Here is a 26,484-nt window from a genome sequence, read left to right as displayed (position 1 = left end):
TCTGGGGAAAAAATGTGAGGAAGATGGAGAATAAACTGCTCCTGCTCCCGTTGGAAGAGAGGTGAATCGAAGGAAGATCTGTAATATCTGGAATGAGGCTGAAAAAGTGAACAGGCAGCATGTGCTTGTGCCTTGCAATATAATCACCGGACAGCATTTGATGGAGTATATTGAAGAATACAAAAGTATACAGAGGTTTTTTAAAAAATATATTAGCTCTCAATGATTATTGCCAACAATGGTTCAAGTGCATTCTGTTATTTGGGGAGATACTCTTCCAAAGTAGGGAGCTGTGGGGAAGTTCCAGAGTTTACTCTGGTTTTTGTTGCACCCTGGAGTATCTCTTGCTTGCTGTTTAGGAAGCATTTTACAGGATTTTGTGTGGGTTTTCATCTAACCCACTGTGGTACGTACTTCATGATGCATGGCCTTCACTGCTGACTTTTGAGCAAAATAGGACAAACCTAGTGTATGGTTGCAGCTTTAAAGAGAAATCTAAAATATATGGCTTGTCAGTTAACTTGCAGCGCCTTGGTTATTTGTTGAGCACCTTAATTTACATTTTGTGGAGAGGAATTCACTAGGAGTATAGGACAACTTGATATATTGTGGTGGGAGATGTAACTTGGGATATAGATAGTGTAGTAGGGACACTGCTACAGTTATCTGGAAAATTACTTGGGTTGGCAGGAGGACCTTGAGAACTGGAAGAAACAAAGGTTTTAAACTGCACAGCTGTCGTCACGCTTGCAAGCTTTGTTGTAATCTTCTGTCCACTTTACAGATCAAGGTACTGAAAAACATGAAGGAGCAGGTACTTCTGGGATTACTGATCAGGAAAAGGAATTGTCAAGCAGTGCATTACAAGCTTTTCAGGTAAGACAAAGTCAAACTCTGAGACTTCTAAGTTACCACGTTACTGCTAAATGGGCTTGTGTAATTGTTTTTCCTGTTTTCTTAATACTGTTGCAAATACATTAAGAGACTGTTAAGTAGTGCTAGTTGTGTTATAAAGACAGCACATGCGTTTTCTGTCTGCTGTGATGTGAGAAGACTGAACAGGATACTTGAACAAGAGCACTTTAAAACTTGATTCTCAAAACTTAGTAATTCACCATATAGCTTTTAAGGTTACTTAGAAGAAGCAGGCTTCTCTTCTGCATCAGCATTAGAAATGCATGATCTCTTGGAAGAATTAATCACATCAAGCTAAAAAGGGTGTGTTAGTGTTTAAAAGAACCTCATGTATTTAAAAAACAGCAATGAAACAAACACTTGTGTTTTAGCATCGTGCTATATTCTTTCACAAAAAGTGTTGTATAATGCCCCATCACTTTGCATTAAAACATATTTCTGAATGTGTAACACCTACAGTCAGTACCTACTACTTGTTTTGTGTTTCTTGGAAGATTTTTTTTCTCCTGTGTTAGAGTTCAGGTACTGGATCTTTCAGTTTATTTCTTTCTTTGTATTGTCTTCTAATCTTATGTAGTGTGACAGGAAGTATAATTGCTTTTCCTTTCAATTGTATCTCTGTCTCCAAAATGCATTGCTTTAAATTCAGTTTTAGATTCTTGAAATAGTTCAGGGAAGAATTTAAGTGTTGAGTTTTGAGGTCCTTGCTTCAATGTTTCACTCAGTACTTCTATGTTTCACTCATTTTGTTACATGAAGTGCATGCAGTTGATTCTTAACACTGTGTTCTTCACTGATTTCTTGAACTCTAACTCACTCTTTTTCGTTAACATTTTAATTAGTGGCATTTGATCCTGAGAACCAGACACACATGAGAGAGTCATTTGTTTTCCACCTTGCTCACACATCTACATGCCTAAAATACTTTTGATCTGCTAATAATTTCACCTTTACTTTCATCCTGGTCCAGTGTATCTGGTTTATCTCATCAAATTTTTTCTTGCTTTAAGAAATCTCTGAATTCATGGAGTGAGGTGGCAACAGATGTGAGCAGAGTTAATTTGATGCCTTCTTTGCTAATTTCTTGCTATTGAGTAGCTCCACATAGCATTGTGGACTGCCTTGCATGCTGCTTTATCATGTTACACATCCAGTTTCAGTCTTGACAGAATTCCTATCAAATTGGGCATTATATTCCAGATCCTATCTAGTAGAGTGGCACAAAGGACTATTAGCTGATGAAAAACATCACAAAATAAGCTGAGCATTTAAAGGTTCAAGGTTTGTAGTCCAGCCACAGTTAGAAGCCTTGTTGCAGTGATCTGAAAGCTCCTACTGAAGAGAAGCCCCAAGTGTGAGCACGATGAGAGGGAGATGAACTGTCTCAAATAAAGAGCATGCCAGCAGCTGAGTTGCAAGTTCCTGTGTTTGTACACATGATCACAAGGCAATCCATGCTGTTGGTGCTTACAGCTGTGAAATGTGTCAATGTCCTGCTACATCTCATGTTGTATAACTGTGCCTACCTGGGAGACTGAAGGAACTGGAATGGTTCCATGGACAGGAGCTGCAGATTGGCAACTTTCTTGGGAAGAGCAGAAGGACCCCAGAGCTCTTCTCTGTTGCATTCTGCCCTTAATATATGACTCAGGAGTCTAGGAGGAGCCCTGTGGAACAGCACCTGAAAAGGAGGAGTAAGTGGAGGGTGGTACTCGAGAGCTTAGCTTTTGGCTGTGAACCACTGACAGAGATGGAAATGCGTTTGCTTATTTGCCTGACCACATGGGAAGTAACTCTTGACATAGGAAGAGGTGGAGTGTGATTATTATTGTGTAGGAATTGAGCAGTTGAAAAGGAAGCATCATTTAAGCCTAATGTAGTTGAAAGAGTGGGGAGTTCTCTTTCATTCCTTGATGACACCAAAGTCCTCCTGTACCAACACAGAAAAGACCAAAACTGAAAGCAGGCAGTGGTGCATGAATCTGAAGTCCTTATTTATTCCTGTGGTCAAAGAAAGTGATTTTTCCATTAAATCACACATGAGTGGAGAATCATGCTTGGCTCCTACTTTTTGTTTAAACATGCCTAGGTGATTTAATACTTCATCCAACAGCTAAACTTGTAAAAATGTTTTTTAAATCTATTCTGGGAAAGTGACACTTTTTTTACTATATATTTAGATGAACTGAACATAAAGACTGAACATAAAGTGTTGGGCTGGAACTTGTGTAAGCAACTGTAGCTGCTCACTAGTCATGAAATGGGGAAAGATTATGAAAACTGAGGAAACAGAGTCTTGAAACTTAATACGATAAAAAAAATGAGAATAACTCTTTTCATGGAAACATCTGTTAATAATAGTTAGCTACTTAGTTTGTCCCTACTCAGCCAAATTATTTTTGAAGTTTGAATATGGCTTCAACATTTAGACTTGCTTCTCATCCATGTTAATCTGCATAAATAACGATGTATGTAGTCCTTTAGTTCACTTGTATTGATAAAGGAAAGACTGTATCTTCTAATGCATGCTTCTGGTATGTGTGCAATTTACAGGCTGGAAACTATGATGCTTGTTTGCAACACCTAAATACCCTTCAAGACATAAACAAAGATGACTACAAAATAACTTTGAATACTGCTGTTGCAGAGTTCTGTAAAAGTAATCAGACTACCACAGACAATTTGAGACAAACCCTTAACCAGCTGAAAAACCAGGTAATGTAACTGTACTGACATGGTACTTGATTTTGTGTACTATTAATGGTGGTGGGATCTTTCAGTGAAGTAGGAGTTAAACTTCTGCCCCTTGTCCCATAGATTTAATAAAATAAGAAAGTAACATTACTTTAAAAATCTGAGTCAGTTTAATCTTGTAGGACAGTTTTTGTAGTTGAGTTTTTAACTATTGTTGAAATTGGTCTGAGATTATAACAGTAGAAGGACCTGCTATGTTCTTTCAGTAGGAAGTTCCTTAACATGGAATAGCTTGTGAAATAATAAAAAAATGAAAAAACTACTTTACTAATCAATGGACTAATTTCTATTTCATTGTATGTTTTTTTCTGTGTTAATGTGCAACAACAGTGAAGTTTATTAGGTCAGTAAGTTATAATTTACCATTGGAGAAATTCATAGGTTTGGAGGTTTTGTTTTTTTTAAATACTTGGTACTTTAAAATCATAGATCACAGGTACTGAAAGTTTAATGAAATGAGTGGGATTTTTTCAGGTACACTCTGTTGTTGAAGAAATGGATGGTTTGGATGATGTTGAGAACAGTATGCTGTACTACAATCAAGCTGTAATCCTGTACCATCTGCGTCAGTATACTGAAGCTATATCTGTTGGGGAGAAGCTGTACCAGTTCATAGAGCCTTTTGGTATGTAGGCAGAAAGAGGAATCTTGTTCATTCAAGAACTGCAGAGAGACAATTCAGTCTTTTTCACTATCAGACAAGTGATTTGTAATCTGTCTAATATGGTTTTAAGAAAATAGGTAGGGTTTGGAATGAAGAACATGTTTCACTTATATCAAGGACAACAAACAAATTTGGGGAAAGGTGCTTCAGAGCTTTAGCAGGCGAGTGCTATGAAACTGAAAGGGATTTTTTCAACTTGATAAGGTATTTATGTAAACTGTATGTATAAATGAATTAAATTGTTTTAAATCTAATGTTTTGAGTCATCATGCAGTTTCACAGGTGGGTGTCTGTTTTTCAGGGCGCTTATTTTTAAATACCTTTATGAGGTAATACATAATTGTATGTACTTATATCTGAGTACGAAGTCTGCAACTTTTATGAGCTATGATACTTTGTGTAGTGGAATTGCCATACTTGTATGAAATAATTTCATAATCCTTGTTAAATTTTAGAAGTGAGAAGGCTGAAGGATGTGTGTGTGGGTCTCAGTAAATTAAGTAATTGCTACTGTGTTTGTGCTTCAATTCCTCCCAGTTTTCAGTATGCATAATTGGGACTTACTCTGTGAAATCAGTTAGAGATGTGTTTGTACAGAATCTTTTTGAGTTCTGTGGGATTTTACATCTGAATATGGCTCTGTTTAGATGCTGCATCTTTGGTGCTGATCTGTTTAGATCAGTTCTTAGGACCTGTGAACATGGAATACTTGTTAAGCTGTCTCTAGTCTGTGCTTTTATGCTGATGCCATTTGAATGAATGAGCTTTCTTTTCAGTCTATGTATTTAACTGTGGGTTGGACATGGCTGCATTCTTTTTTTCTTATGTAATATATTGATTTTTCTCATCATGTTGCCTAGGTGGCGCTTTATAGTAATTTTTTTTTTCCATCCGTGTTTGGAGGGATTGGCATTACAGATGTAAAACATTTTTTTTCTTCTTTGCTTTTTGCAGAAGAGAAGTTTGCACAGGCTGTGTGCTTCTTGCTTGTAGACTTATACCTGTTAACTTACCAAGCTGAGAAAGCCTTGCATCTGCTAGCTGTTCTGGAAAAAATGATTTCACAGGGCAACAATAACAGTAAGAATGGAAAAAATGAGGTAAGCTTAAAATCACACAAATCTTAAATCTTTATCAGAAGTGTGCTTTAGCTTAATCCAAAATTAGTATCTTAAAAGACTTTTGAATTATAAAACTAGGTTAGATCACCTGTAAGTTAAGACAGCAGCTGAAATATGTTAGCAACTGAGTTAATTGTGTACAGCAGCTATTTATTCCCTCTCTTTTACCCTTTTCTCTTACTCCAGGGTGCTAAGATGTCTTTCTTCAGTCAGAGAATTGCATTGGAAAGACAATTGTCTCCAGGGTCAAATATTGTTTGTCTTTGTTTATGACTATATGAGACCCTAAGTTTGAAAGTGAAATCAGTGTCAGAGGAACTGCAGTTACATAGCATAGGATGGGAAATTAAGTATCTTTTTTACATAGTGTCTGAAAGTATGAGGCACACTTTCAAATGAAATCTTTCATGTGCCTTTTGGAAAAATCAGTAGAAACAGTGGTGGCTTAGAAGTGAAGAGAGGGCATTTCAGTGTTTTCCTGTTGATGGAATGTCACATTTAAGGTAAAATATTTTCTCCTTAAGTGTAGTAATCCTACTGAAGGAAGTATCAAAGAGGTACTCTAGAATGTGCATGACATCCTTTTAGGCAAACAAATTCTTCTTAACTGCAGAGCAACATAGTGTAACACTAATGTTAGTACAGAATTCAGGTCTTCATAGGCTGGTGTGGTTCAGGGATTTTGATTGTTAAACTCAAGTTAGTTTCTGGTGGGATGTGTATATTTTGATATTAAATACTCAGAACTATATTATTGTTAATTCTATTAAGTACTTGCTTTTCTTCATGTGAGTTGAATCTGTCAACTGAATTTAAAAGGTGACTAACAGTAACACTTCCTTTTTTTTTTTTGTTTGACAGTCAGGTAATAATACTAATAAAGATTCCTCGAATCAAAAAACTGAAAGTGGAGCTTTAATAGAAGTTGCTAAATCTAAGATACATCAGGTAAGGGTCTGCATGATTTTTGTACAAGAACATTACTTCAGGGCTTTTCTAAATCTGAGTGTTACCTTCAAATTTTAGTTCAACCCAAATTATGATGCTTTCTCTCTCCTTCTTATGAAACAAAACAATGAATTTATCTAAGTCTTCCATTTTGTAAGATCCATGTACAGGAAAAACTGACCCAACATCCTGCTCACCACCATCATTTCAGTCCCTGTGTGTTACAGTAATTTCTTTACATGGCAGTTCAATGCATTGAATTTGTCTTTTCAACCTCCAACAGTCTAAATCAGCTGAGGTTTTATTTCACTGTACTGTTCTGTTGAAAAATATGTGAAGAATCAGAGTTCTTCTTTATTAACATTCACTTACTGGTGTTTTCAGTTTAGTAGGTAAATGTCTGAGTTTAAGATACTAGATTATTTTAATTAGTTTGTCATTTTAAGTGCTCATATCTGTGTTTGAATATAGAGCAACTGTTGGCCATTGAACAAAATGTTCATCTGCTTATTGTAAATACAAATCCTATAAATGTGGTGTTTAAAGTCTGAGTAGAATTTTTTTTTGTGAATACTTTTTGAATAGCTTTTTGTTACTTATTTTAAAGACGTATGTAGTATATTCTGCAGTATGTATCTACATGCAGTTTTTCTTGCAAATCTGCAGAAATTATTGTATATTATTTAACAAACTTTTTTTTAACAGTATAAGGTGAGAGCCTATATCCAGATGAAGTCATTAAAAGCATGCAAAAGAGAGATCAAGTCTGTTATGAATACAGCTGGGAATGTAAGTATTCTTAAGACTGTTTTTCAACTCTAGATGTCATCTCTATCTTAAAACTGAATTTGCTAATGTTCTTTACAAAAAAAGTCTTGTTCAGGGCAGATGTTTGAAATAATTCTTTATGCAGTTGGGTTTGTAATCTCTTTGCAAATGTAATTAATGTAGAATTTTCTTACTTGTGCTGTTTTCAGTTGTTAAAAAAAGACTGCTTTGTGGTGCCAAAATAACAGTGAAACATTAGGTAATAAACAGGCTCAGCATTCTTTGTAATTGAAATAAATTTTAGTTTACTATAGATGTTATGCATATTACAAATTTGGTGTAATTGGTAGTTTAAACCCATTTATGAAAGATTAATTCTGGGATATGTGGGCATTTTATGGGGCTTTTTTTTTTTTCTTTCTGTTGGCATTTTTTGGAGGCTTATATCTTGCTGGAAGGCAAGTTTAACAGAAAACCTGGATCATGAGGTTTCTGTTGGCAGCCCAGGAAGATCACAGCCTATGAGGAACTCTGCAGCGAGGGGAAGTGTGGGGAGGAAGGTATTAGAAGACAGGTTAAAGATCCTCTGCCCATAGCCATTTCCATGACAGGGTTCTCTAAAGTTCATGACAGCTCTTGAAAGTATTGTGGCCTAAACGCAATTATTTTTAAACGGCAGCAGAGGCAAGTTTGTGAAGTGATGTAACACTAGTAGTAGAAATCATCACTGTTGTTTTCTCTTTCACAGTCAGCTCCTTCTCTCTTTCTTAAGAGTAATTTTGAGTATTTGAGAGGCAATTACCGTAAAGCTGTCAAACTTTTGAACAGTGCCAACATTGCTGAACATCCGGGCTTCATGAAAACAGGTAAAATAAAAACCCCTTCCTCCTGCAGGTGCTTCAATGTCTAGTACAATAGGACTACTTGTTGGTATCAGTTTTAAGGATATTAATGATTACTTAACAGTGTCATCTCTGAAAGTCATTGGTTTATATGCTAGATGTGTTTCATCTTTCTTCTTGTACTCTTTCACATAACACTGTGATGATTTTCATTGAACATTCTTCTAAAGAAGACTGTGATTGTCCATGAAAATGGATTTATGAAGCTGGGTTATATTTGCAAGGCCCATAATTGAGTCTCTTAATCAAGAAATGAAACAAAAGGCAACTTATTAGATCTAGAACTGAGACTTCTTGGGCAGTACTTAAAGTTCTCTTTATGATTTAAAATTTTTTTGAAAACTTTACCATCATATAATTCTTTGCGTTAGCTTTTTTGCACAGTATAATGTTCACTTAGTAGTCTTCCTAGGCTATGAGTAAAATAATGTCTGTTTAATTTGCTAAGGGTCTGATTATTTGAATTTTTAGGGTGGTTTTGGGTTTTGGGGTTTTTTTGCTTTTGCTTTATTATCCATGTTCACCCTGGAAAACTTTAATCACCAGCAGATAAGTGAAAAGTTGAATTTTTTTTGTCCTTTATTATTTAGAAAGAACTTCTCAGTGTTACCTAAACATATATTTAGGAAGAAGAGTGCATTTCCTGCTTGTATGGTTAGGTTGGCATAAATATATATGTATATTGGATATAACACCATCATCCATGAACATCTCACTGAAAAACATGTTTAATAGACTGCCATAATATGGTCACCCATGAGAAAGTGGTTGGAGCATTTCGTGGGCTTAGCAACAACTTTCACTTTCTGAAAATGGTCTTTTGTTGTTTTCTCAGGTGAATGCTTAAGGTGTATGTTCTGGAACAATCTTGGCTGCATCCACTTTGCAATGGGAAAGCACAATTTAGGAATTTTTTACTTTAAAAAAGCCTTGCAAGAAAATGATAATGCATGTGCACAGCTGGGAACGGGCAGCTCGGATCCAGGTAAGCAAGAGATTAAAACAGATGGTGGAAGAAGGGTTGGCAAATCTAGGGAATAGAGAACAGAAGGTTTCAGTAATTATCAGCAAAATTCCCCTTCCATCTCTCTGTGGAGGGCAGGGTAAGAGGGGTGAGAATTTTGATGACAATCTGATGTAAGAATATAGTTGCTGTTGCCAGAAATACATGATGATGATTAAATATGCTCTTTATTTTTTCGTTTTTCTTGATGTACCGTGGTACTGGGACAATTACTTCTCTCGTTTATAGACTTTGTCCATCAGTTAGGGAAGTATGACCAAAAAAAAGGTTTTGTGACCTATTTTGCATAGGTTATTTATAGTCCTGCTCACAATGTGTGGAATCATCAGGCATGAAGGATGCCTTCTCCATATTCTAGGTAACCAGCTCTTCTGTTTCCTTGTGTAGGGGGCTCACACTTTCCCTAGTCTTCCTTTTATCACCAACATACCTGTAGAAGATTTTGTTGTTGTCCTTGTTGTTGTCCCTGGTCAGATTTAATCCTGTTAGGACTTTAGCTTTCCAACCAGATTCCTGGTTGCTTGGTTTCTCTGTATTCCTTGCAGGCTACTGGTCCTTGCTTCCACCCTTTGTAGGCTTTCTTTTTGTATTTGAGTTTGTCAAGGAGCATCTTGTTCAGGAGGCCTCCTGGCATTTTTTGCCCGACTTCTTTGTTGGGATGCATCACTCCTGAGTTTGGGAGAGGTGATCCTTGAATATTAATCAGCTTTCTTAGGCTTCCGTTCAGGGCTTTATCCCATGGTATTGTACCAATCAGACCCCCAAAGATGCCAGAGTCTACTCGCCTGAAGTCCAGTGTAGTGAGCTGGCTGTGCATACTTCTTGCTGTCCTAAGGATCTTTAACTCCACTGTGTCATGGTCCCAACCAGTCTCTCCTTGTTGGTGAGAATGAGGTCCAGTATAGGACCTGTCCTCACTGGCTCCTTCAACATTTGGAGAAGGAAGTTATTAACACATTCCAGGAATCTCCTGGGTGTTTATGCCCCTCTGTGTTGTCCCGGAGAATGGGACCGGGGCTTGTGAATGTGAGACCTATCCTATCTGACTTTAGTGGGCCTCTTCACACAGTCTTCATCATTTCATGATGAACTTACAATTGTTTTCATTTCTTGTTTTCTTTAAAATATACTCACTATCGGGCATTTTGTTTTTTCCTATTCCTCCCCTAGGCCTAAGTGCAGCCTTAGGTATTAATGTGAAGACAGAAAGCGAAGTGGTTTTCTTCTCAAATCTGTGTTTTCTGGAATGTGTGCAGATGTGTATTCTCACAAATCTGGGATTCAGTATTATTGTATAACGCTTAGTTTGTGTGATAAGGTACATATGAGGTTAGCATTTAATGCACTTCAATCTTTATTAAGAATACAATCAGTTTTGAAATCAGTTTTGGTATGAAAGAAATTTACGGAGGGAGGCTAGTGGATTTCAGCAATGGGAGAGGGGGTTTTGGTAGCTTTAGGGTGTTTCTCACACCTTCCCTCTTCCTTTTAGAGTGTTGTGCTCTCTTGAACTGCTCATCCAATATGATGTAACCCTTTTCTGCAGGTAAAAAATTTTCAGGGAGACCCATGTGTACACTACTGACTAACAAACGATATGAGTTGCTCTATAACTGTGGAATTCAGCTCTTGCATATTGGCAGGCCCTTAGCTGCCTTTGAATGCCTGATTGAGGCAGTCCAGGTTTATCACTCAAACCCTCGTCTGTGGCTGAGAATAGCAGAATGCTGCATTGCTGCCAATAAAGGGGTAAGTAGCTTTGGAAAATTCTTCTAAAGAATGGCACGTGGTTACAGAAAAGTAGAACTAGTACCTAGAGTTAAGAGGTGTATTTTGAAGGCCTGATATTGTAACACCTCTGTAAATCCAGATTAATTATTGCTTGTGTATATGTATTTTTATGTGTTTAATCTGAAGCTGCAACAGGTGAAGGGAGCTCTTTGCATGTGGTCTTTTTCTCTTCATGCAGCCAAAGTTCACTTCAAGTTTCATGGTTTCCTCACTCATTGTCCACTGGAGATTAAGTGGGCTGAAACTTCGTAGTGTGGGTAGCCTGAAAGTGACAGAGGCTGAGGAAGCAGAGATCAGCCCTCTCCATCCTGAAGCTGTTGGGATCACACCTGCTGGGAAACTGAATCTCTAGTTGCTAAGTCTTCACTTTCTTCTCCTGGCAAAGTTGGTGGAAACCTGCTGATGCCAGGCATATTGCATGTCCTCTGGGACATCCTGTTCTCAACCTGTTGATCCCTGTATGTTCAGGAAAAACCCATATGATAAAATTCAGAGGGCTGAGGACAGGATCATTTGCTCTTACAAGAAAAAACTACACCTAAATAGTACATCTGTGAATTAAGATACACTGTACTTGATTCCTTGTAAAACTGTAATTCAGCCCTTGAGTGTGGGGGAACGATGATGTAATCTGTAATTGCATGATCCTATGCAGTTATTCCCACAGTATTGCCCATTTCACTCCATACACAGGATGTGTGGGATGAATTGAACAAATAGCTATATTCACTCTATTTTCCCCCCACCCCTGAATTCTGTTTTTCCACTCTGGGTGGCCTCTGTGCATTTATTTACTGCCCACTATCCAAATACAAAATTAATAACTTTTCCCTTGGGATTTTGAGTAGTACTCAGTATTTTGGTACCTCTATTTTAGAGAACTTAAGAAAGATACAACTTTATAGCTGAGGTTTGCTTGTATACTGCTTTCAGAGGCAGAGCACTAAAGATTGAAGGCTGTTGGGTCAAAACTGGACTGACTGTGATTTTGTATGTGCTACATACAAAATTGCCTGAGTTTTATAAAGCACAGCAAATGCAGGAAGAGCAGCTTTCTTCATACTTATTTTGCAATTTTCTGTATCAGTGCTACTGGGCTCAAGTCACACATAGATGAAGAGGACACATCTGATCATCTCTAGTGAAAAGTATGAGAGTGGATTAGCTTAGGTTTTGTGGCAAAAATCAAGAGATAGGATTGCATTTACAAGGACGGTGCTTAGCAGTCTGGAAAAGGGAAAGGATACTCTGGATACTGCAGAGTATCCAAAGTAGTAGATTATGCCAGGTTCCTGAGACTTTCTTCTTGTACAGTTATGATGATGTGTGGTGTACCAGAGAGCTTGAATTCATGTCAAAAAACCAGCTTGTTGTTCCCTAAATTTGTAATCTTTAAAAAAAATAAAACCAACTTTGGAGGCTATTAATATTACAGGCAAAGAGAAAGTGTCTTTGAATTGTTAGATTTGCAACATGACAAGTGAGGCCCTAAAGTCAATAATATGTTAAATTTGACCTTGTAACTCAATTTGCAGTAATATTCCTATATATCTAAGGATTCATATTTATACTAAGGATTCATATTTGTACTCTGAACACCATTGCAGAAAAGCAATTTCACTGAAGCTAATTTTCACCAGCTCTAGTATTTTAGTTTATAAAATATAAATAGAAGAAGATTCCCTTTTAAACACCTGCATTTCAAACACCTTTTATAAAATATGTGCTTCATATCCAAACCCAGTGTATGTATTTTTTATTTGGTGGTAAATGCTACTATGTCAATATTTTTTGCAATAGATTCTGATAAATTTTTTGAAAAGTGTTAACTGTTGAAAGTGCAGATTTAGGACAAGTTTTTTCCTAAAACTGCAACTCTTCATCACTCACTAAACTTACTAATGAAGTAAGTTAAGATGGCACATGGTAAAGCAGCCGAACAAACCCCAGTAAACATGGTGTAGAGATAATTCTTGGGACTGACAATTAGGGTCCTTTAAGTTCATTTGTCCCCCAGAATGTGTCTGCATACTCAACAATCCATTAAACAAGTTAATTTGATGTATCTTTGCATATATTGTTGTTCAGCTTTGTGCTCCCCATGGAACAGTTTGGGAGCAGCTTTTCCAAAGAGCATTTTGAGTGCTGTGTAAGCAGGGAGAGAAGATGGCAAGCGTTACAGTGCCAAGTCTGAATGTTATTTGGCAGATCAAATTATTTCTTCTTAGATATCCTGTCAGTTCTTTTAATATGACTTGGTTCATTGTTCTTTTGCTTTCAAAACAGAGGAGAAACTAGGTCAGTAGGCTATCAGACAAGCTGTCAGAACTAATCTGTGCTTACACTGTGTGCAGTAAAACCCCTCTGCAACACAAAGACAATAGAAGGTGCCTGATCCTTCATTGTGCTTTAGATTTAAAACGGTATCCATTATTCCTATATTTTAGCAGGGTTCAAGGTCTTCTTTCAGCCTTCACTTATTTTGTCAAGCTTTCATGCAATAGCCTTGATATTTAAGCTCTTTTTTTTTTCCCCTTTTCCTTTTAGACATCAGAACAAGAGACTAAAGGTCTTCCCAGCAAAAAGGGAATTGTGCAATCAATAGTAGGTCAAGGCTACCACCGTAAGATAGTCCTAGCATCCCAGTCCATACAGAATGTTGTCTATAAGTGAGTATGTTTCCCATGGGTTATGTATTTTGTTTTTATAGCTTTGTTAAGGCTATATATCTGTTTATGAGAGATTGTAAAACTGTTGTGAAATAACTGTTCATTGATGCAGTGAAGAGAGAGGTATGCTAAAATGCTTGGTGAGCCTTAAACATCATTTTGTGCCTTCTCTGTGATAGCCAGCAGAGGGCTGAACCGTGTGTTTATTGTAAGTAAGATGAGCATTATAGCTTAAAATTTCTTTATCTGAATTTTTTATTTTCAGATAGCTAAATATGTCCTCTCTTTCTCACTTATATAAAAATATATAGTTTCAGTAATCCACTTTAGAAAAATGCAGGAAGAGTCTAGTTGCTCTGCCATAGAACTTCAGTAAGTGAAATCAAGAAATTATGTAGTTGAATCTATTTGGGCATTGTGATGTAGTTTCAGTATGTAAAAATAACAAGATACTAGGTGCTCATAAATTAAATTTGGTCTATTAAAATGTTATTTAACATTTTTAGGGTGAAGTTCTCTCTGCATTCAGGTATTTCTGGAGCTCTGCTTTTATTTTTAATTTAGTAGGATTGCTACTTATTGGTCAACTTCTGTGTCTCTTTAAGTGACGGGCAATCCTCAGCAATACCTGTAGCCAGCATGGAGTTTGCAGCGATTTGTCTAAGAAATGCCTTGCTGCTACTGCCAGAAGATCAACAGGAGCCCAAGCAGGAAAATGGATCTAAAACTAGTAATCAGCTGGGGGGAAATACAGAAAACACTGAAAGCAGTGAAGCATGCAGGTAAACAGAATTGAATATAAACCTTTCTTTTTGTCCACAGTAACTCTGGGCCCACAGTCTGTGTCTGCTACTTATCTTGTTTGGCCAGCAGAAAAAGAGAACATATTTGTAAATTCTCTTAATAGTGCTGGACTGTTCAAGGAAATTGTTTAGCTGCTTGTTGTTTTAATGTAAGAATAAAATACTGAGTTGATTCCTCCTGTCCCTAACAACTTTTATTAAATTAGACAGTGAAATTATTTTTTCTCTTGGCCATCATTTTTTTTCCTGTGCTGCAAATGTTATGTTTTCCCACACCCTCCTGCTGTGCATATTGGTATTTCTCTAATTGTAAGTGAAGTTTCACATGTTCCAGTGATTTTGTGTGTGTGTGCACGTGCGCCGTGTACTTGATTCAATATATATATATATATATATATATATGAATGTCTGGAAACTCAGTTGTAAACATTTCCCCATGATCAGATTTGACATTCATCAGTCCTAGTATGCTTTGTTGTGTTTGCATTAAAATGTGAAACTAGATTTAGAAAGTAAGGAGGAAAGCAGCATGGAGCTATTGCTTAACAAATCATATTTTGCAGAAAAGAATTTAAGAAAAATTTTTTTTTGTCAATAAAGTTTCAGAAAAACTAATTTGTAGACAGGGTGTCTTAAAGGAAGTTAGTTTAATTTATTGCATCACCTCCTACAGTCTGGACTTCCTTTCGAAGAACAATTTTTGAGACCATTTTGAAGGGAAATGTTACAATAACTCATCTGGAAAAAGTGTCTGTGGTAGAACTTGAACTACTTAGACAGTAATTAAAAAAACACACTGGTTTTGCCAGACCTGAGTACAGATAAATGTTAAGAAGATAAGATCCGTTTGTCACAAGGCAGGATTTACTGCACACATACTGTGTTGTGTGGGTACAAGGTGCATCCTCATGTTCTCAGGCTGTCTGCAGATAGACTGGCTGGGAGTCAGTGGCTGTTACTGTTACAGCAATATCTGAAAGCTGTTCTCTATAATCCCGTTTTTCCAATTACAATCTATCTTGTCAAGTGACCAAATGATTTATAAGAGTCGGAGGGGGTAGGGGATGGTTGTAGGTTTTTATTTTTTGTTTGGTTGTTTGTTGTAGGCTTTCTTTTCTTTTTCTCTTTGCTAAGGTTCTCTGGCAAGTATACATACAGCCCATTGAGTGAAGCTTCTCTGGTTTAAATGGGACTTCAATTTTAAGCTTTTGGGGTTCACTAAGGGGCAGTGATGAAAACAAAATGGTGGCCCTTACTCAGACAAGACATCCTTTTTGTTTTCTATTGGGGTGGTTTTTGTTTATTTTTGTAGGAGTGAGGAAAGGAAAACATGCCCTGTATGGGAAGATCCTTTGCTACCTTCTGCTTTCAAAACCAGATGCTTCTTCAGCTGAAAAAAAGCTAAAGAAAGGACTCCCTCATATCTCCCAGTAGTCATTGCCAATTTCAAAATATCCAACAAAGGAGGCTGTTCTTGAATTTCTATGTCACATTCTGAAAGGTTCTCTAAGGATTTGTTCCTTCTGACAAGGGAACCTCTGTGAGAGAACAGTAAAACATACAGGGCATTTGAAGAAAATCACACTAATTGAACAGGATGGTTTTAAAGCAAATCCCACTAATTGAGCAAGCTGACTCTTAAGGCAGATTCTTCTCTTATTCACAAGAAAACAGTGAATACTTTTAGTGGTTAAGGGTATTTTTTAAAATTAGTTTTTGGTAAAGGCATGAAGCATATACTCTACAGCAGTATTGAGTATGGATTTCCTTGGAGTTTTCTGGTCTGTGTTTTGAATGTTGGAGTTATCTTACCTATTTGTAACAGACATGAAACTCATAAATTAAGTTCTTGCTAAGTGGACAGATTCAATTTCAATTCTGAATTTTCTTTTCAATCTTCTTCTAGACCTTGGTGTCTCTCTCTGCCAAGATACAGCCATTAGCTGTCTCTTCAATTCTCGTTCCAGAAGGAGGTTCTTTCAGCTTATGGGAGGGTGAAGTTTCATACTTCTTAAATAGAATGAATACTCCCCAAATGCTTGCCCCAAAAAAGCAAGGTGTAATTTTATTTGAAAAAAGGAGGAAAAAAGCAAAAAAAGAGACATTTTGTAATAAAGGGTAGCTAGAAGTCTAAAGGAAGCTGTAGTACTTTGTGGGTTATCTTTCTAGAATATTTATGTAACTAGTTTTTAAAGTGTCTAGGGAGAAAACTACTTTACTGCTTTTCTTACAGGCTAAAAGAAGAAAAGCTACAAATGCAGCAAATTCTGTGTCCCTCCAGTTAAAAATGTTTATCCTACACTGAACTTTAGAAATAGCTCAAGGCTGTGAAGAATTGTGTGGGTTGTTTGGTCTGTCAGTCAAATCCTTTCCAGCAAGTGTCCCACTTCTTCCTTCTCAAATAGAATGGTTAGGATAAGAGCATGTGCCTCAATAGCTGCATAACTTCAATTCCCTCCCTTTTAGGCTGCAGAATTTTTAATGTTCTTTTAAATGGACTAAATAAATACACTGAGAATTTTTAAACTGCTTATTATAATAATACTCTGTTTTTATTCTAGCAATAAAAGTCATGAAGGGGATAAATTCATTGCAGCTCCTCCTTCTTCGCCTTTGAAGAAACAGGAATTGGAGAATTTAAGGCAAGTAAATAATATAAAATATCCACCATTAAACAAGCCCCTTCCTTAACTGTTGGGTTTTTTTTTTTTTTTGGTAGGCATCTGTGATGTTGAATTGTAGCTGGTAATCTTTTTTTCAAATGTGTCTGCTTCCTTTCTTCTGGGCTTTGAATCTGAACAAATAGAAACCATCCAGAATGTCAGCTTACGTAGATCAGTCTGTTTGATCCCAGTATTGTAAGTTTGGCATTACATATTGGGCAAAGCTGAAAATATGAAGTCCCGTAAGGACAAATCTAAAAACCTGAGAATGGCTGTTGACCTTGGTGGAAGGGGATGGAAACTGCTGTATGTACCTTTTCCCTTGGAAGCCATTATAAGGCTAGTTTGGAATCCAGTCCCCACATTATATGTTTGTTGGATGGGAAAAAATGGAAGTGGAAAACAGCATAGCTGCTTTTACCAATGAGAATGGTGTTTGTTTCAGCAGGAATAAGTCCAGTTTGCATAAAGTAGAAAGCAAAAATGCCTCTGTCTAGGCATTTGACTTTCTCACAATGGAAAAACAGGTAAAATTTCACTGTAGATTTCTTATGTGTTCTCAAAGATCCTTAAACTGCTTGTTTAGGAGTCTGAGTGTTCTCCAGATAGAATAACTCGTGTGTGTAAATAAATCTCCTGTTATCTGGAGCCTCTTTACTTTTCCCCATCAAGATTGCCGTTTACTGGCAATGTTAATTATTTCAGGTGGCTTCCAGTCTGTTGAAAATCTCTTCCTATAAAGCTTGCACCTATTTAGAAAAAAGCAATCTGTTTTAGGTTTCCATTATGGACCAAGCATACAGTCATTTCCCACTTGAACTCTTAGGTAAACATTCTGTTTCAGCCTCACCCCAGGTAACCTATGTTTTATAACGACCAGCTTAACCTTTCCTTTGCTCCTACACGTAGCAAATCTTCTTGTACTCATTTAAAAGCACTTCAGGAGGAATCTGAGGCACCGTCGATTATTTATTCTGAAGTGGTACAAGAGTGCGCTACTCGAAATAGAATATGCTGGATTAAAAACAGTGATGTGGGTTGCTTGTGGGTTTTGTGGGTTTTTTCTCCTCCTGGCTGTTGGAAATGTGGCTGCCACATGTCAGAATTACACAGTGTCACTTTGTGATTTTTTTTTTTTAATATGTAATCTTATCTTTCACAATCAGCTGTTGTTATCTACTGATGAAATCTGACAACATGTCAGGAAAAACTTAGCAGTTCAGCAAGAAGTGAGCTGCTTCTAGTAAAGAACTTCATATAAGGAAAAGCATTGATTTTTTTTTTTTTTTTTTTTTTTTTTCACTACATGTTTTGGGTTGATCTAGAAGACTACACATTCCTAGAAAGTGATTCTGCTGAAACTGTTTCTAAGCTTCTGGAGATGTGAATAGCAAGATATCTTACACTCAAATAGTAGTCTTGTATATTTATATTGTAAATAGTAAATTCCTGTAGCCTTGCTCACTAAGGAGCTAAGTAAGAAAATTGAAATTCTTCTGGAGTTGGGGAAAACTAAGAAAAAAAAATCTGGATGTTGTCAAGGATTATCCTAAGGAATAGGTATCTGTTCAGTTTTTTCTTGGTAAGTCGCTGAGTTGAAAAACCTCTATTGCTTCTAGAACTGGAAGAGAACTGTGAATGCTTTTTTTGGATGATTTTATATAGTTGCTCATCCTTGTAAGAGTTCAAAATGCTTGACTTACCTTTGGCCCCAAACCGTTTTTAAAAGCTAAAAATATCATCTAGAAAAGGTTTACATGTCCCACATATTGCTTGATACTTCTGCGCAAATTGATTGAGTGGACTGTTCTCATAATAAGCAGTAATTCAATTGCAAGGTTTTAATAGCAACAAGCAGAAGTCTGAGGACACCAATCATTGCTAAGAATTTATGCATTGGAAGTAGAGACTCCAAGTTTTTCTTCTGAGTTTCTTCTAAACAATTTTCCTTGCTGCTTCTCATCTTTGGACAAGCCAATTCCCCTGCTCTGTATGTTCCACATACCACAACCACCTAACATTGTTTGGATACATCAAGAGAAAAGAAGTTCTGGTAGACCACAGTGCTACATTTGGAAAATTTTGTGGATTTTATTGTAAAAGTTGAGATGGAGGGCAACAGACCTTGTTGAAGTCTTTCTCCTTAGATTGAAGGTCTTTGTGTGAGTACATTAATTTCCCCCCTCAAAGCAGATAAAGGAATAATTTTGTCATTTGCTTTCTCCACACTTACCCAGTTTTGCCTCAGTTACCCATTTAAAGGTTGCAGTGGCCCTGTCACGATACTAGAAGCATATGGTGATCATCACCCATAGCTGATTCACTCTCTTCTTCCTCACTCTTAGCCATTGTGTAGTTCTTCCCCATCTCCCCTTTGCTGGTGCTGATTTTCCCCACGGAGTAAGCACAGTCTGCATTCTGTGTATTTCTTAATATTTTGTATCATTTGCCTGTGTTGAAACATAAAATGTTTGATAGTGTGTATCCATTGTTGGGCTTAGCTGTTTGAAATTATTTCAGATTAGTGAGGTTCTCAACAGTTTAGAAGTGTCATTTTTGGTGCTGTCGTACTAAGTTTGGAAGAACTGGATTTGCTCTGGCTTGCCATTTCCCTGAGAAATAAGGCAAGTCAGACGTGGAGTTTGGGTTCCATAAACTTACAGTCTGTGTGGGCTGACAAATCCTGTTGCCTAGACCTACGCAAGAGGCTGTTTGACATAATCTGGCAGTTTAAAAAAACATTTTTCTTTTTCCTAGTGCAAAGGCAGTTTTATTTAGGGCACGCGGAGGCTCGGTGATGCTGGAAGTCTGCCGTGCTCAAAGGCGACCTGTGGAGTTTTGTCAGAATCCTGACCAGGGTGAAAAACTAGTTTGTCTTTTCCCTTGTGGTGCAATTCTTCTGCTCCGCTTGGCTGTCAGCTCTCCTGAGCGTTTGCTTCAGCCAACTCAACAGTGGATCCAAGTGCAAGAACACAACTGCAGGGAAGGAACCCTGAATGTTTTCCTCCTTAGATGGCTGTTGCTGAAGGCTTTTGCCAGCTCTTACGTGGCCCAAACAGGGACTAGTGCTTAGAGCAGAGGAGTCGGTTTCATCCTGCTGTGTGATTGGAGTATGTGTTGTGTTTGAATTGACACTTGCAGAAATAAAAGCAGGTTTTTAAAAAGTTGTGGGAAATGTAAGACACACTGATGGGAAGGGCAGTAGCAACCAACTCTGCAGGCCCTAACCTGCGTCTAAGGGCATTTTGCTGGTGACAGCATCTCTGCCAGTTTAAAAGCTGTACTTCCTTGAGGCAGAGACAAAAAGAGGTTAGTTAGAAGCAGGCTGTTATCGCAGAGATTTTGTTTCTCCATTCCATCCCCCTCCCCAGTCGCAACCTTTCAGAAATATTTTAGGTTTGGGACTTGAGTTGGGGAAGCTTTCCTCTCCCTCTCTCAAGCTTTTGTATGTGTTCAGATTTGATGTGACATCTGGGCACGGTGGAGAGGAAGTGGGGGGTAGGGGGAAACACTGGAGAAGTTTCTTATCCTGCTTGTGCATAATTAAGGAGCATGCCTCCTGGGAAAGGGGAATAAAGGCACCCCAGGTCCTGCCATGAATTACATGACTTACTGCTGGACCGAAAGCGGGCTTGACAGTTGCCAGAAGGTTGGCGCAATAATAGCCCGCCTACCAGCGGGAGAGCCGACGGCTCTCCTCCCATCGCTCCCGACGTGAGACCCCACTCAGAGCATCCACTTGTCCTCCCTGGAGAAGAACAGAGTCCTGCTCACAGCAGGGCATCGTGGGCAGAGGCTTGCGCCCCGAGGACAAGGCAGCCTGCGCTGAATGATGTTTTACCAAGTGGAAAATATCCCCAAGAACGGTGCTTGGAGAGGGGGGTGGTTATTACAAAGTGTGAAGCTTGGCCTAATGATGGCGTCCTGATGTGGGGTTATTGTTTGAAGATGGAAAATGTGAGTAGTTCAGATTTCATTAAATGAACTGCCAGAGATTTTCTGGTTTTGGAAAGATAAGCAAGTCTGTGATGGCAACAAAATGCCATGGATCAATTAGAGTCTTGGCACTGGGTTACAGTCTTCAATTGAGCACAAAACTGGAAAGGCCAAATTCTCCAGCGTTTGTCTCCCTGTGTGCAGACATTGTGCAATAGAAGAGTGAAATATGTTACAGCTTAATTGATAGCTACTGTGTGTCTTGTAGCAATCTACAAATCTGCTGCTCTTCTCTGCAACAGAAGGTGAGGGCAGAGGAGTAAAAAATGAGAGTCCAAGGCAAGACCAGTAACAAGAGTGTGAGAAACTGAAACTGTCCATGAGAAAAATGACACATGGTGATGTCAGTCTTTTTTTAGTCTATTCTTTATTATGAAAACTGCCGAATTTTACTGAGTGCACCATGGTGATCCCTGTTTTATATTGGTAGGACAATTGAGCCCATAAATAAAGAAAACTAATTCTTTTACTTCGTTAGATGGGAAGTCATTGAAAGATTGATTTATTTCTTTAGCACTAAACAAGAAAGAAAATTTTAACAGGTGTGTTTGGAATCACAGAATTCTCCATTTCACATATTGTCTCTCTCCCGTCCCCCTTTTTTTTTCCTTTTTCGTCTGTTCCTTCCAGGTGCTCGATCCTTGCATGTAGTGCTTACGTGGCTCTGGCTTTGGGGGATAACCTTATGGCACTGAATCATGCAGATAAACTTCTGCAACAACCAAAGCTCTCAGGGTCTCTGAAGTAAGTCTGATGTGATTATTTCTTCTTTCTCAGTCCTGTTTTTTGCTGGAGAGTTCAGCGTTGAAGCTTCCAATGTCTAGTTGCTTGCCAAATCTGTGTCTGATGCAAAGAATTGCGTGGCCTGCTCCTGTTCTTTTTGAAGTCTTTTAAGAGGACTAAATGTCCATTGACACACGGGAACATGAATTCCCTCCTTTGTGTACGAATTCCTCATAATTTGGAATCAATTGCTGCTTTTATTGCTGTTTCTCCAGCTCTGGGTTCCATGCAGCAGCAGGACCATCAGGTCTCTGTCGTGATTCACAGTGGGGTTGCACATGCTTGGCACAGCACTAGGGGCAGGGATGTGCAGCTGTGGGTAGCCAACATCAGCCCAAATCCACACAGCTGAAAGGTTACTTATGAAACTACAGCCTCAGAGGGGAAGGTTTGTTCAATCACTCAGGGTAACAGATCTTGTGTGTGCAGGACTTTCACTTCACCTGCTACTGCTGCTTATGTAGGTTCCTTTCGTCAGTTTCTCTTGTCCACCTCTCATTTGGCACTGTATTTTTTTGAAAGATATTCAAAGCACATGCTTTTTCTATCCACTAGTTCTCATACAGGTCTACAAATTCAAAAAAGGCAACTTCAGTCCTATCCTTCTGACACTGTGCATTTAATGCACAGGATAAAGTATAGCAAAGGTTTTTACAGTAGTAATATTTTTCAAAACTGGTAATGTACTTGTGGAAGGCAAGTGCTTATCTTGTGCTTATCTTTATATGCCACCACCATGCTCTAAACAGGTCCATGCCAATTAAATTCTTTGGCTCCTGTTCTTCACACTACTGCAGGAGCTCATCCTTTTGCACAGCCATTGTATTAGCAAGATCTTTGAGGAGTTTGCAAGTAACACAATAATTTTGTGTTACTGTTATGTAATGAAGGAAATGGTAAATAACAGGTTTTTTGCAAAAACAGAGGTGTGTATCTTGGTCCCAAGAAAACAGGTGTTTAATTTTTATTCAATGTAAAATAATGTAACACTTTAAACTGTAGTCATATCCATATTCTGGGGTGGCTTTTCTGAATTCTTTGAATAAAGTCTCACCAAGGTACTTTCTCTGTAGAATGGCAACTACTGTGCATGGATGAATTGTCATTTTTCAGGTGTGGATTTTTTTAATAACTTTGGTGCCTAAAAGCAGTAACTGATAGAACTGTATTAAGACAATACCTTATGAGCCAGTTAACTTCCATGCAAGTGTTCCCAGTCAGTTCCCATGTGCTCACATTAAAGACTGCATTGTTTGTCTCACATAACACACTGTGGGGATTGTTGTGCTGACATTTGTACCCTGACCCTTTGCTGTTGTAGGTTTCTTGGACATTTGTATGCAGCAGAAGCTCTCATCTCTCTAGACAGAATATCTGATGCCATCACTCACTTGAACCCCGAGAATGTCACTGATGTTTCCCTTGGGATCTCTTCAAATGAGCAGGATCAAGGTTAATGCCTCCACACTTCATTATAACTGCTTATGCTTTCAACTGCTTTCCTGCTGTAACTTTGTAGACACAAATATAATGATGATTAAGACATCTTGTTTTAAGACCTGTAGGTTATTGCAGGATGGGGGAGGGTGTTGTTTGTATTTTTATTTTCCTGGCTTCAGTTCCTACTTTACGTTTGGTGTCTTTTCCATGTTTGTCATTCCTATGAGGTGGTTAATTCTGTAGCATTAATAGGGCTGTACATTGTAATATTCTGACTTGTTTGAAGGAAACTTTTGAAAGCTGCTTTTGTTAAATGTGCTATTATGGTCAAGTTTGTGTCTTATACCATCACTTCCAGCTTTTTGGTCTTTAAACCAGGCTTTGTCATACCACCGGAGTCTAGTGAGATATAGGAGTGGGGACAACTTAGTTAATCTGTGTCTTAGTGTTCTTGTTGGGAGTGTGTATTCTGTAAGAGAAAAGTACTTCAGAGCCATCTGTATAGTGAAGTCTACAGCAGCTCTGATTCCAGTGACATACCTGCAGTTTAAAATTCACTGTACTCATCTGCAAATCTAAAACCACAGCACTGAAGACAGGACGTCTTAAATGATGTAAACCCTTGAGCAAACTGATCTGTTTTCCCCTTTAATGTCAAACTGTGAAGAAAGCAGAAAATTTGTATCTTTATATTATTTTTGTAATAACTTTTAAAAAAGGTCACAGAACATGATGGGCTTGTGTTTGTTTTTGTTTTTTCTTTGCAGGGTCTGACAAAGGAGAGAATGAAGCAATGGAATCTTGTAAGTACCAGCCACTGAATTCAGCAGAGTATTAGAACTTATTTGGTCAGTTGGAACAAAAGTGTAAGTAAAAAAGCATAATTTTTTTTTTTTTTTTTTTAAATTGTAGCTGGCAAGCAGACACCACAGTGTTACCCCAGTTCAGTCACGTCTGCACGAACTATGATGTTATTTAACCTTGGAAGTGCTTACTGCTTGAGGAGTGAATATGACAAAGCTCGAAAGTGTCTTCATCAGGTATGTAAAACAAATCTCAAGGCAGCTTTAGGGACAAATGTACTTCCTCCAAAGTGCCATTCAGACCACAGTGAAATCTGGTGATTTCACAGCCCAGGCTTATTTGCAGACCCTGCTGAGATGGTGTCTTTCTTTTGTCTTTGTGAACAAAATAAAGACATTTTTCTTTATGTCTTTTCTCTATCAGAAACAAAATGAATTTGAAATTTCTTACTTGTGTAAAAAGTTCAGTATCACTATATATAGGCAGCATTTTATTTTCCTTAGGTCATATGAGAACAGTGGAAGATGGCTGGGAAGCCTTTTCACATTTTCTAAGTTTACTTGTTTGTTTGGGGTTTTGTATGGTCTTTTTAGTGATCTCATAGTAATTGTTATAATTCAAAGAAGGTCTTCTCCCTAGTCATTTAATAACTCGCCATCAGAACTATTATCTTTAGGGCTGTGAGAACAAACTGCATTTCTGCTGGAGGTATGCTCCTTGTCTGCCTCTTCTCCCAAGAATTCTCAAGTACTGCTTTTGAAATGCTGTCTCCACTTAGCTTGTGTCACATCACTTGGTCTTGCTCATGGCTGGGACCCATCTCTTTCAGTCGTGATGTTTCTCTTTTTGCAGCCACTGCTGTCTGTCAGGAAGACTGCTTGGATGCATTGTTGAGCTGCAAACTGAAACAGCAGCTTCCAAATTACTTCACAGTCATGTGTGTGAACAGATTCAAATCCTATGAGGCTCTCAGCTACTTAAGGCAGCTGTCTGGCTCTTTTTCCTCCTGAGGCTTCTTAGGACAGGTGTCTGTGCTTGGGCTCTGTAACACCTGTGTAAAGCCCAAAGGAGTGCAAGGCTATAGGCTCTGCATCTACAATAAATTCATTGACTTCATAGCTGAAAAATGAAAAAAAGGAAAAGCTAATGAACGATCCTTGTTAACTTTGTATTCTGAACTTTGGAGCAGTGGAGGTTACCTTCTTCACCTGTCACCTCACCAGCAAACCACGCTAGGCTGGCCCAAGAAATTCAGATCCATATGAACATAAGCACACAGCAGATGGTCCTGCTAATTAGCGTGAAACAATCTTGCTATGTTGACAATCTTGCAGTCTCTCCTTGCATGCTTAACCCTGGTGGAATGTATGAGTTTGAAAAAATCTGGTCTGAGTTGATGAATTGTTTAGTTTTGTTACCTAAGATGGTGGTAGCAATCTTGTCAAGGGACACTTTCTTTGTGCTGCATCTTTCTCTTAAGCACTCCTTCTCTCCACCCCCTTCTTTTTCCATCAGGCCGCTTCACTGATCCACCCCAAAGAGATCCCTCCAGAGGCCATCCTGCTGGCAGTGTACCTTGAATTGCAGAATGGTAAGTTGGGAAATGTTCCATCAACCTAAGTTTGGGATACAAAGGGAGGACGGCCATAGTCATCATTCCTACTCTATACAGAGTTGTGCCAGTATTTTGAATGATACCCTTTAGGCCCTGCCTCCATTTTACACTGCTGTGGATCCATGTATGTGCACCTTCACTTCCACAGTTTATTGCCATGCTGTTCTTACGCACTCCAGACCTCTTAAACATTCATTTCCGGAGCTGAAGTTTTCTATCCTGGTGCAGAAGTCAGCAGTCTTGGATAGTCTTAGTAAAACCCTTGATGAAGTTTATACTATAAAGAGGGTTTGAAAAGTTTTCTACATTAAAAGGCAGCCACAGTCCAAGTTTCCCAAAGAAGCTGTGTCAAGGCCTGTGTAGCAAGTATGGCAGCAAAGCTTGCAATACTGATAACTGTCTCTTCCACAATGCTTTCTTTTGAAAGTTCACTTGGTTTGTATGAGGGGAAAGCTGTACATAATGGGAAACTGGAAAGGTTGCACTTGAATTCTGCAGTGTGAGCAGACTGGAGCAGCTGCTGCTTGAAGCTGTCATGGTTGCAGACCTGTGCCCCTTGGGGGGGCACTTCATAATCAAGTGTTGTGAAATGTCTGTGTGTCCGTTCCCCTTCAGTGATGTTGCACTGCAGGCAGGCAAAGGATTTGAGCATTTGCATTTGAAATTGAGACTTCTACAAAGCTTTTCTTACAAAGATGCTTCTAAATTGGAATTTTGGAAACCTTTAATTCTGCAACAAAGATGTACAGAGCAGAAAAGAGTATAAAGTGGGATTTACATCCCTCACTCTCTTCTAAGTCTGTAACTAAAAGAGGCTAAAGACA

At 38.2% G+C, this 26,484-nt stretch overlaps 1 protein-coding gene across 1 annotated transcript in view; it reads left to right on the top strand.

The window, feature by feature from the left end:
- CNOT10 (CCR4-NOT transcription complex subunit 10) overlaps positions 1-26,484 on the top strand; it is a 32,280-nt gene that overhangs the window by 4,912 nt on the left and 884 nt on the right. The window contains exons 2-18 of the mRNA XM_040070212.2: positions 785-876; positions 3,469-3,630; positions 4,144-4,294; positions 5,288-5,433; positions 6,316-6,402; positions 7,108-7,191; positions 7,919-8,036; positions 8,908-9,057; positions 10,643-10,845; positions 13,435-13,556; positions 14,162-14,338; positions 16,921-17,001; positions 21,649-21,762; positions 23,123-23,253; positions 24,009-24,044; positions 24,154-24,281; positions 25,561-25,636. Coding sequence (XP_039926146.1) covers positions 785-876; positions 3,469-3,630; positions 4,144-4,294; positions 5,288-5,433; positions 6,316-6,402; positions 7,108-7,191; positions 7,919-8,036; positions 8,908-9,057; positions 10,643-10,845; positions 13,435-13,556; positions 14,162-14,338; positions 16,921-17,001; positions 21,649-21,762; positions 23,123-23,253; positions 24,009-24,044; positions 24,154-24,281; positions 25,561-25,636 — 2,058 coding nt within the window. The remainder of the gene's footprint in view (positions 1-784; positions 877-3,468; positions 3,631-4,143; positions 4,295-5,287; positions 5,434-6,315; positions 6,403-7,107; positions 7,192-7,918; positions 8,037-8,907; positions 9,058-10,642; positions 10,846-13,434; positions 13,557-14,161; positions 14,339-16,920; positions 17,002-21,648; positions 21,763-23,122; positions 23,254-24,008; positions 24,045-24,153; positions 24,282-25,560; positions 25,637-26,484) is intronic.

Source organism: Hirundo rustica, chromosome 1 (genome assembly GCF_015227805.2).
Source record: "Hirundo rustica isolate bHirRus1 chromosome 1, bHirRus1.pri.v3, whole genome shotgun sequence".
Taxonomy (NCBI): Eukaryota; Metazoa; Chordata; class Aves; order Passeriformes; family Hirundinidae; genus Hirundo; species Hirundo rustica.
Note: the sequence above shows the minus strand (reverse complement) of the source record. Positions and strands in the feature narration are given on the sequence as shown.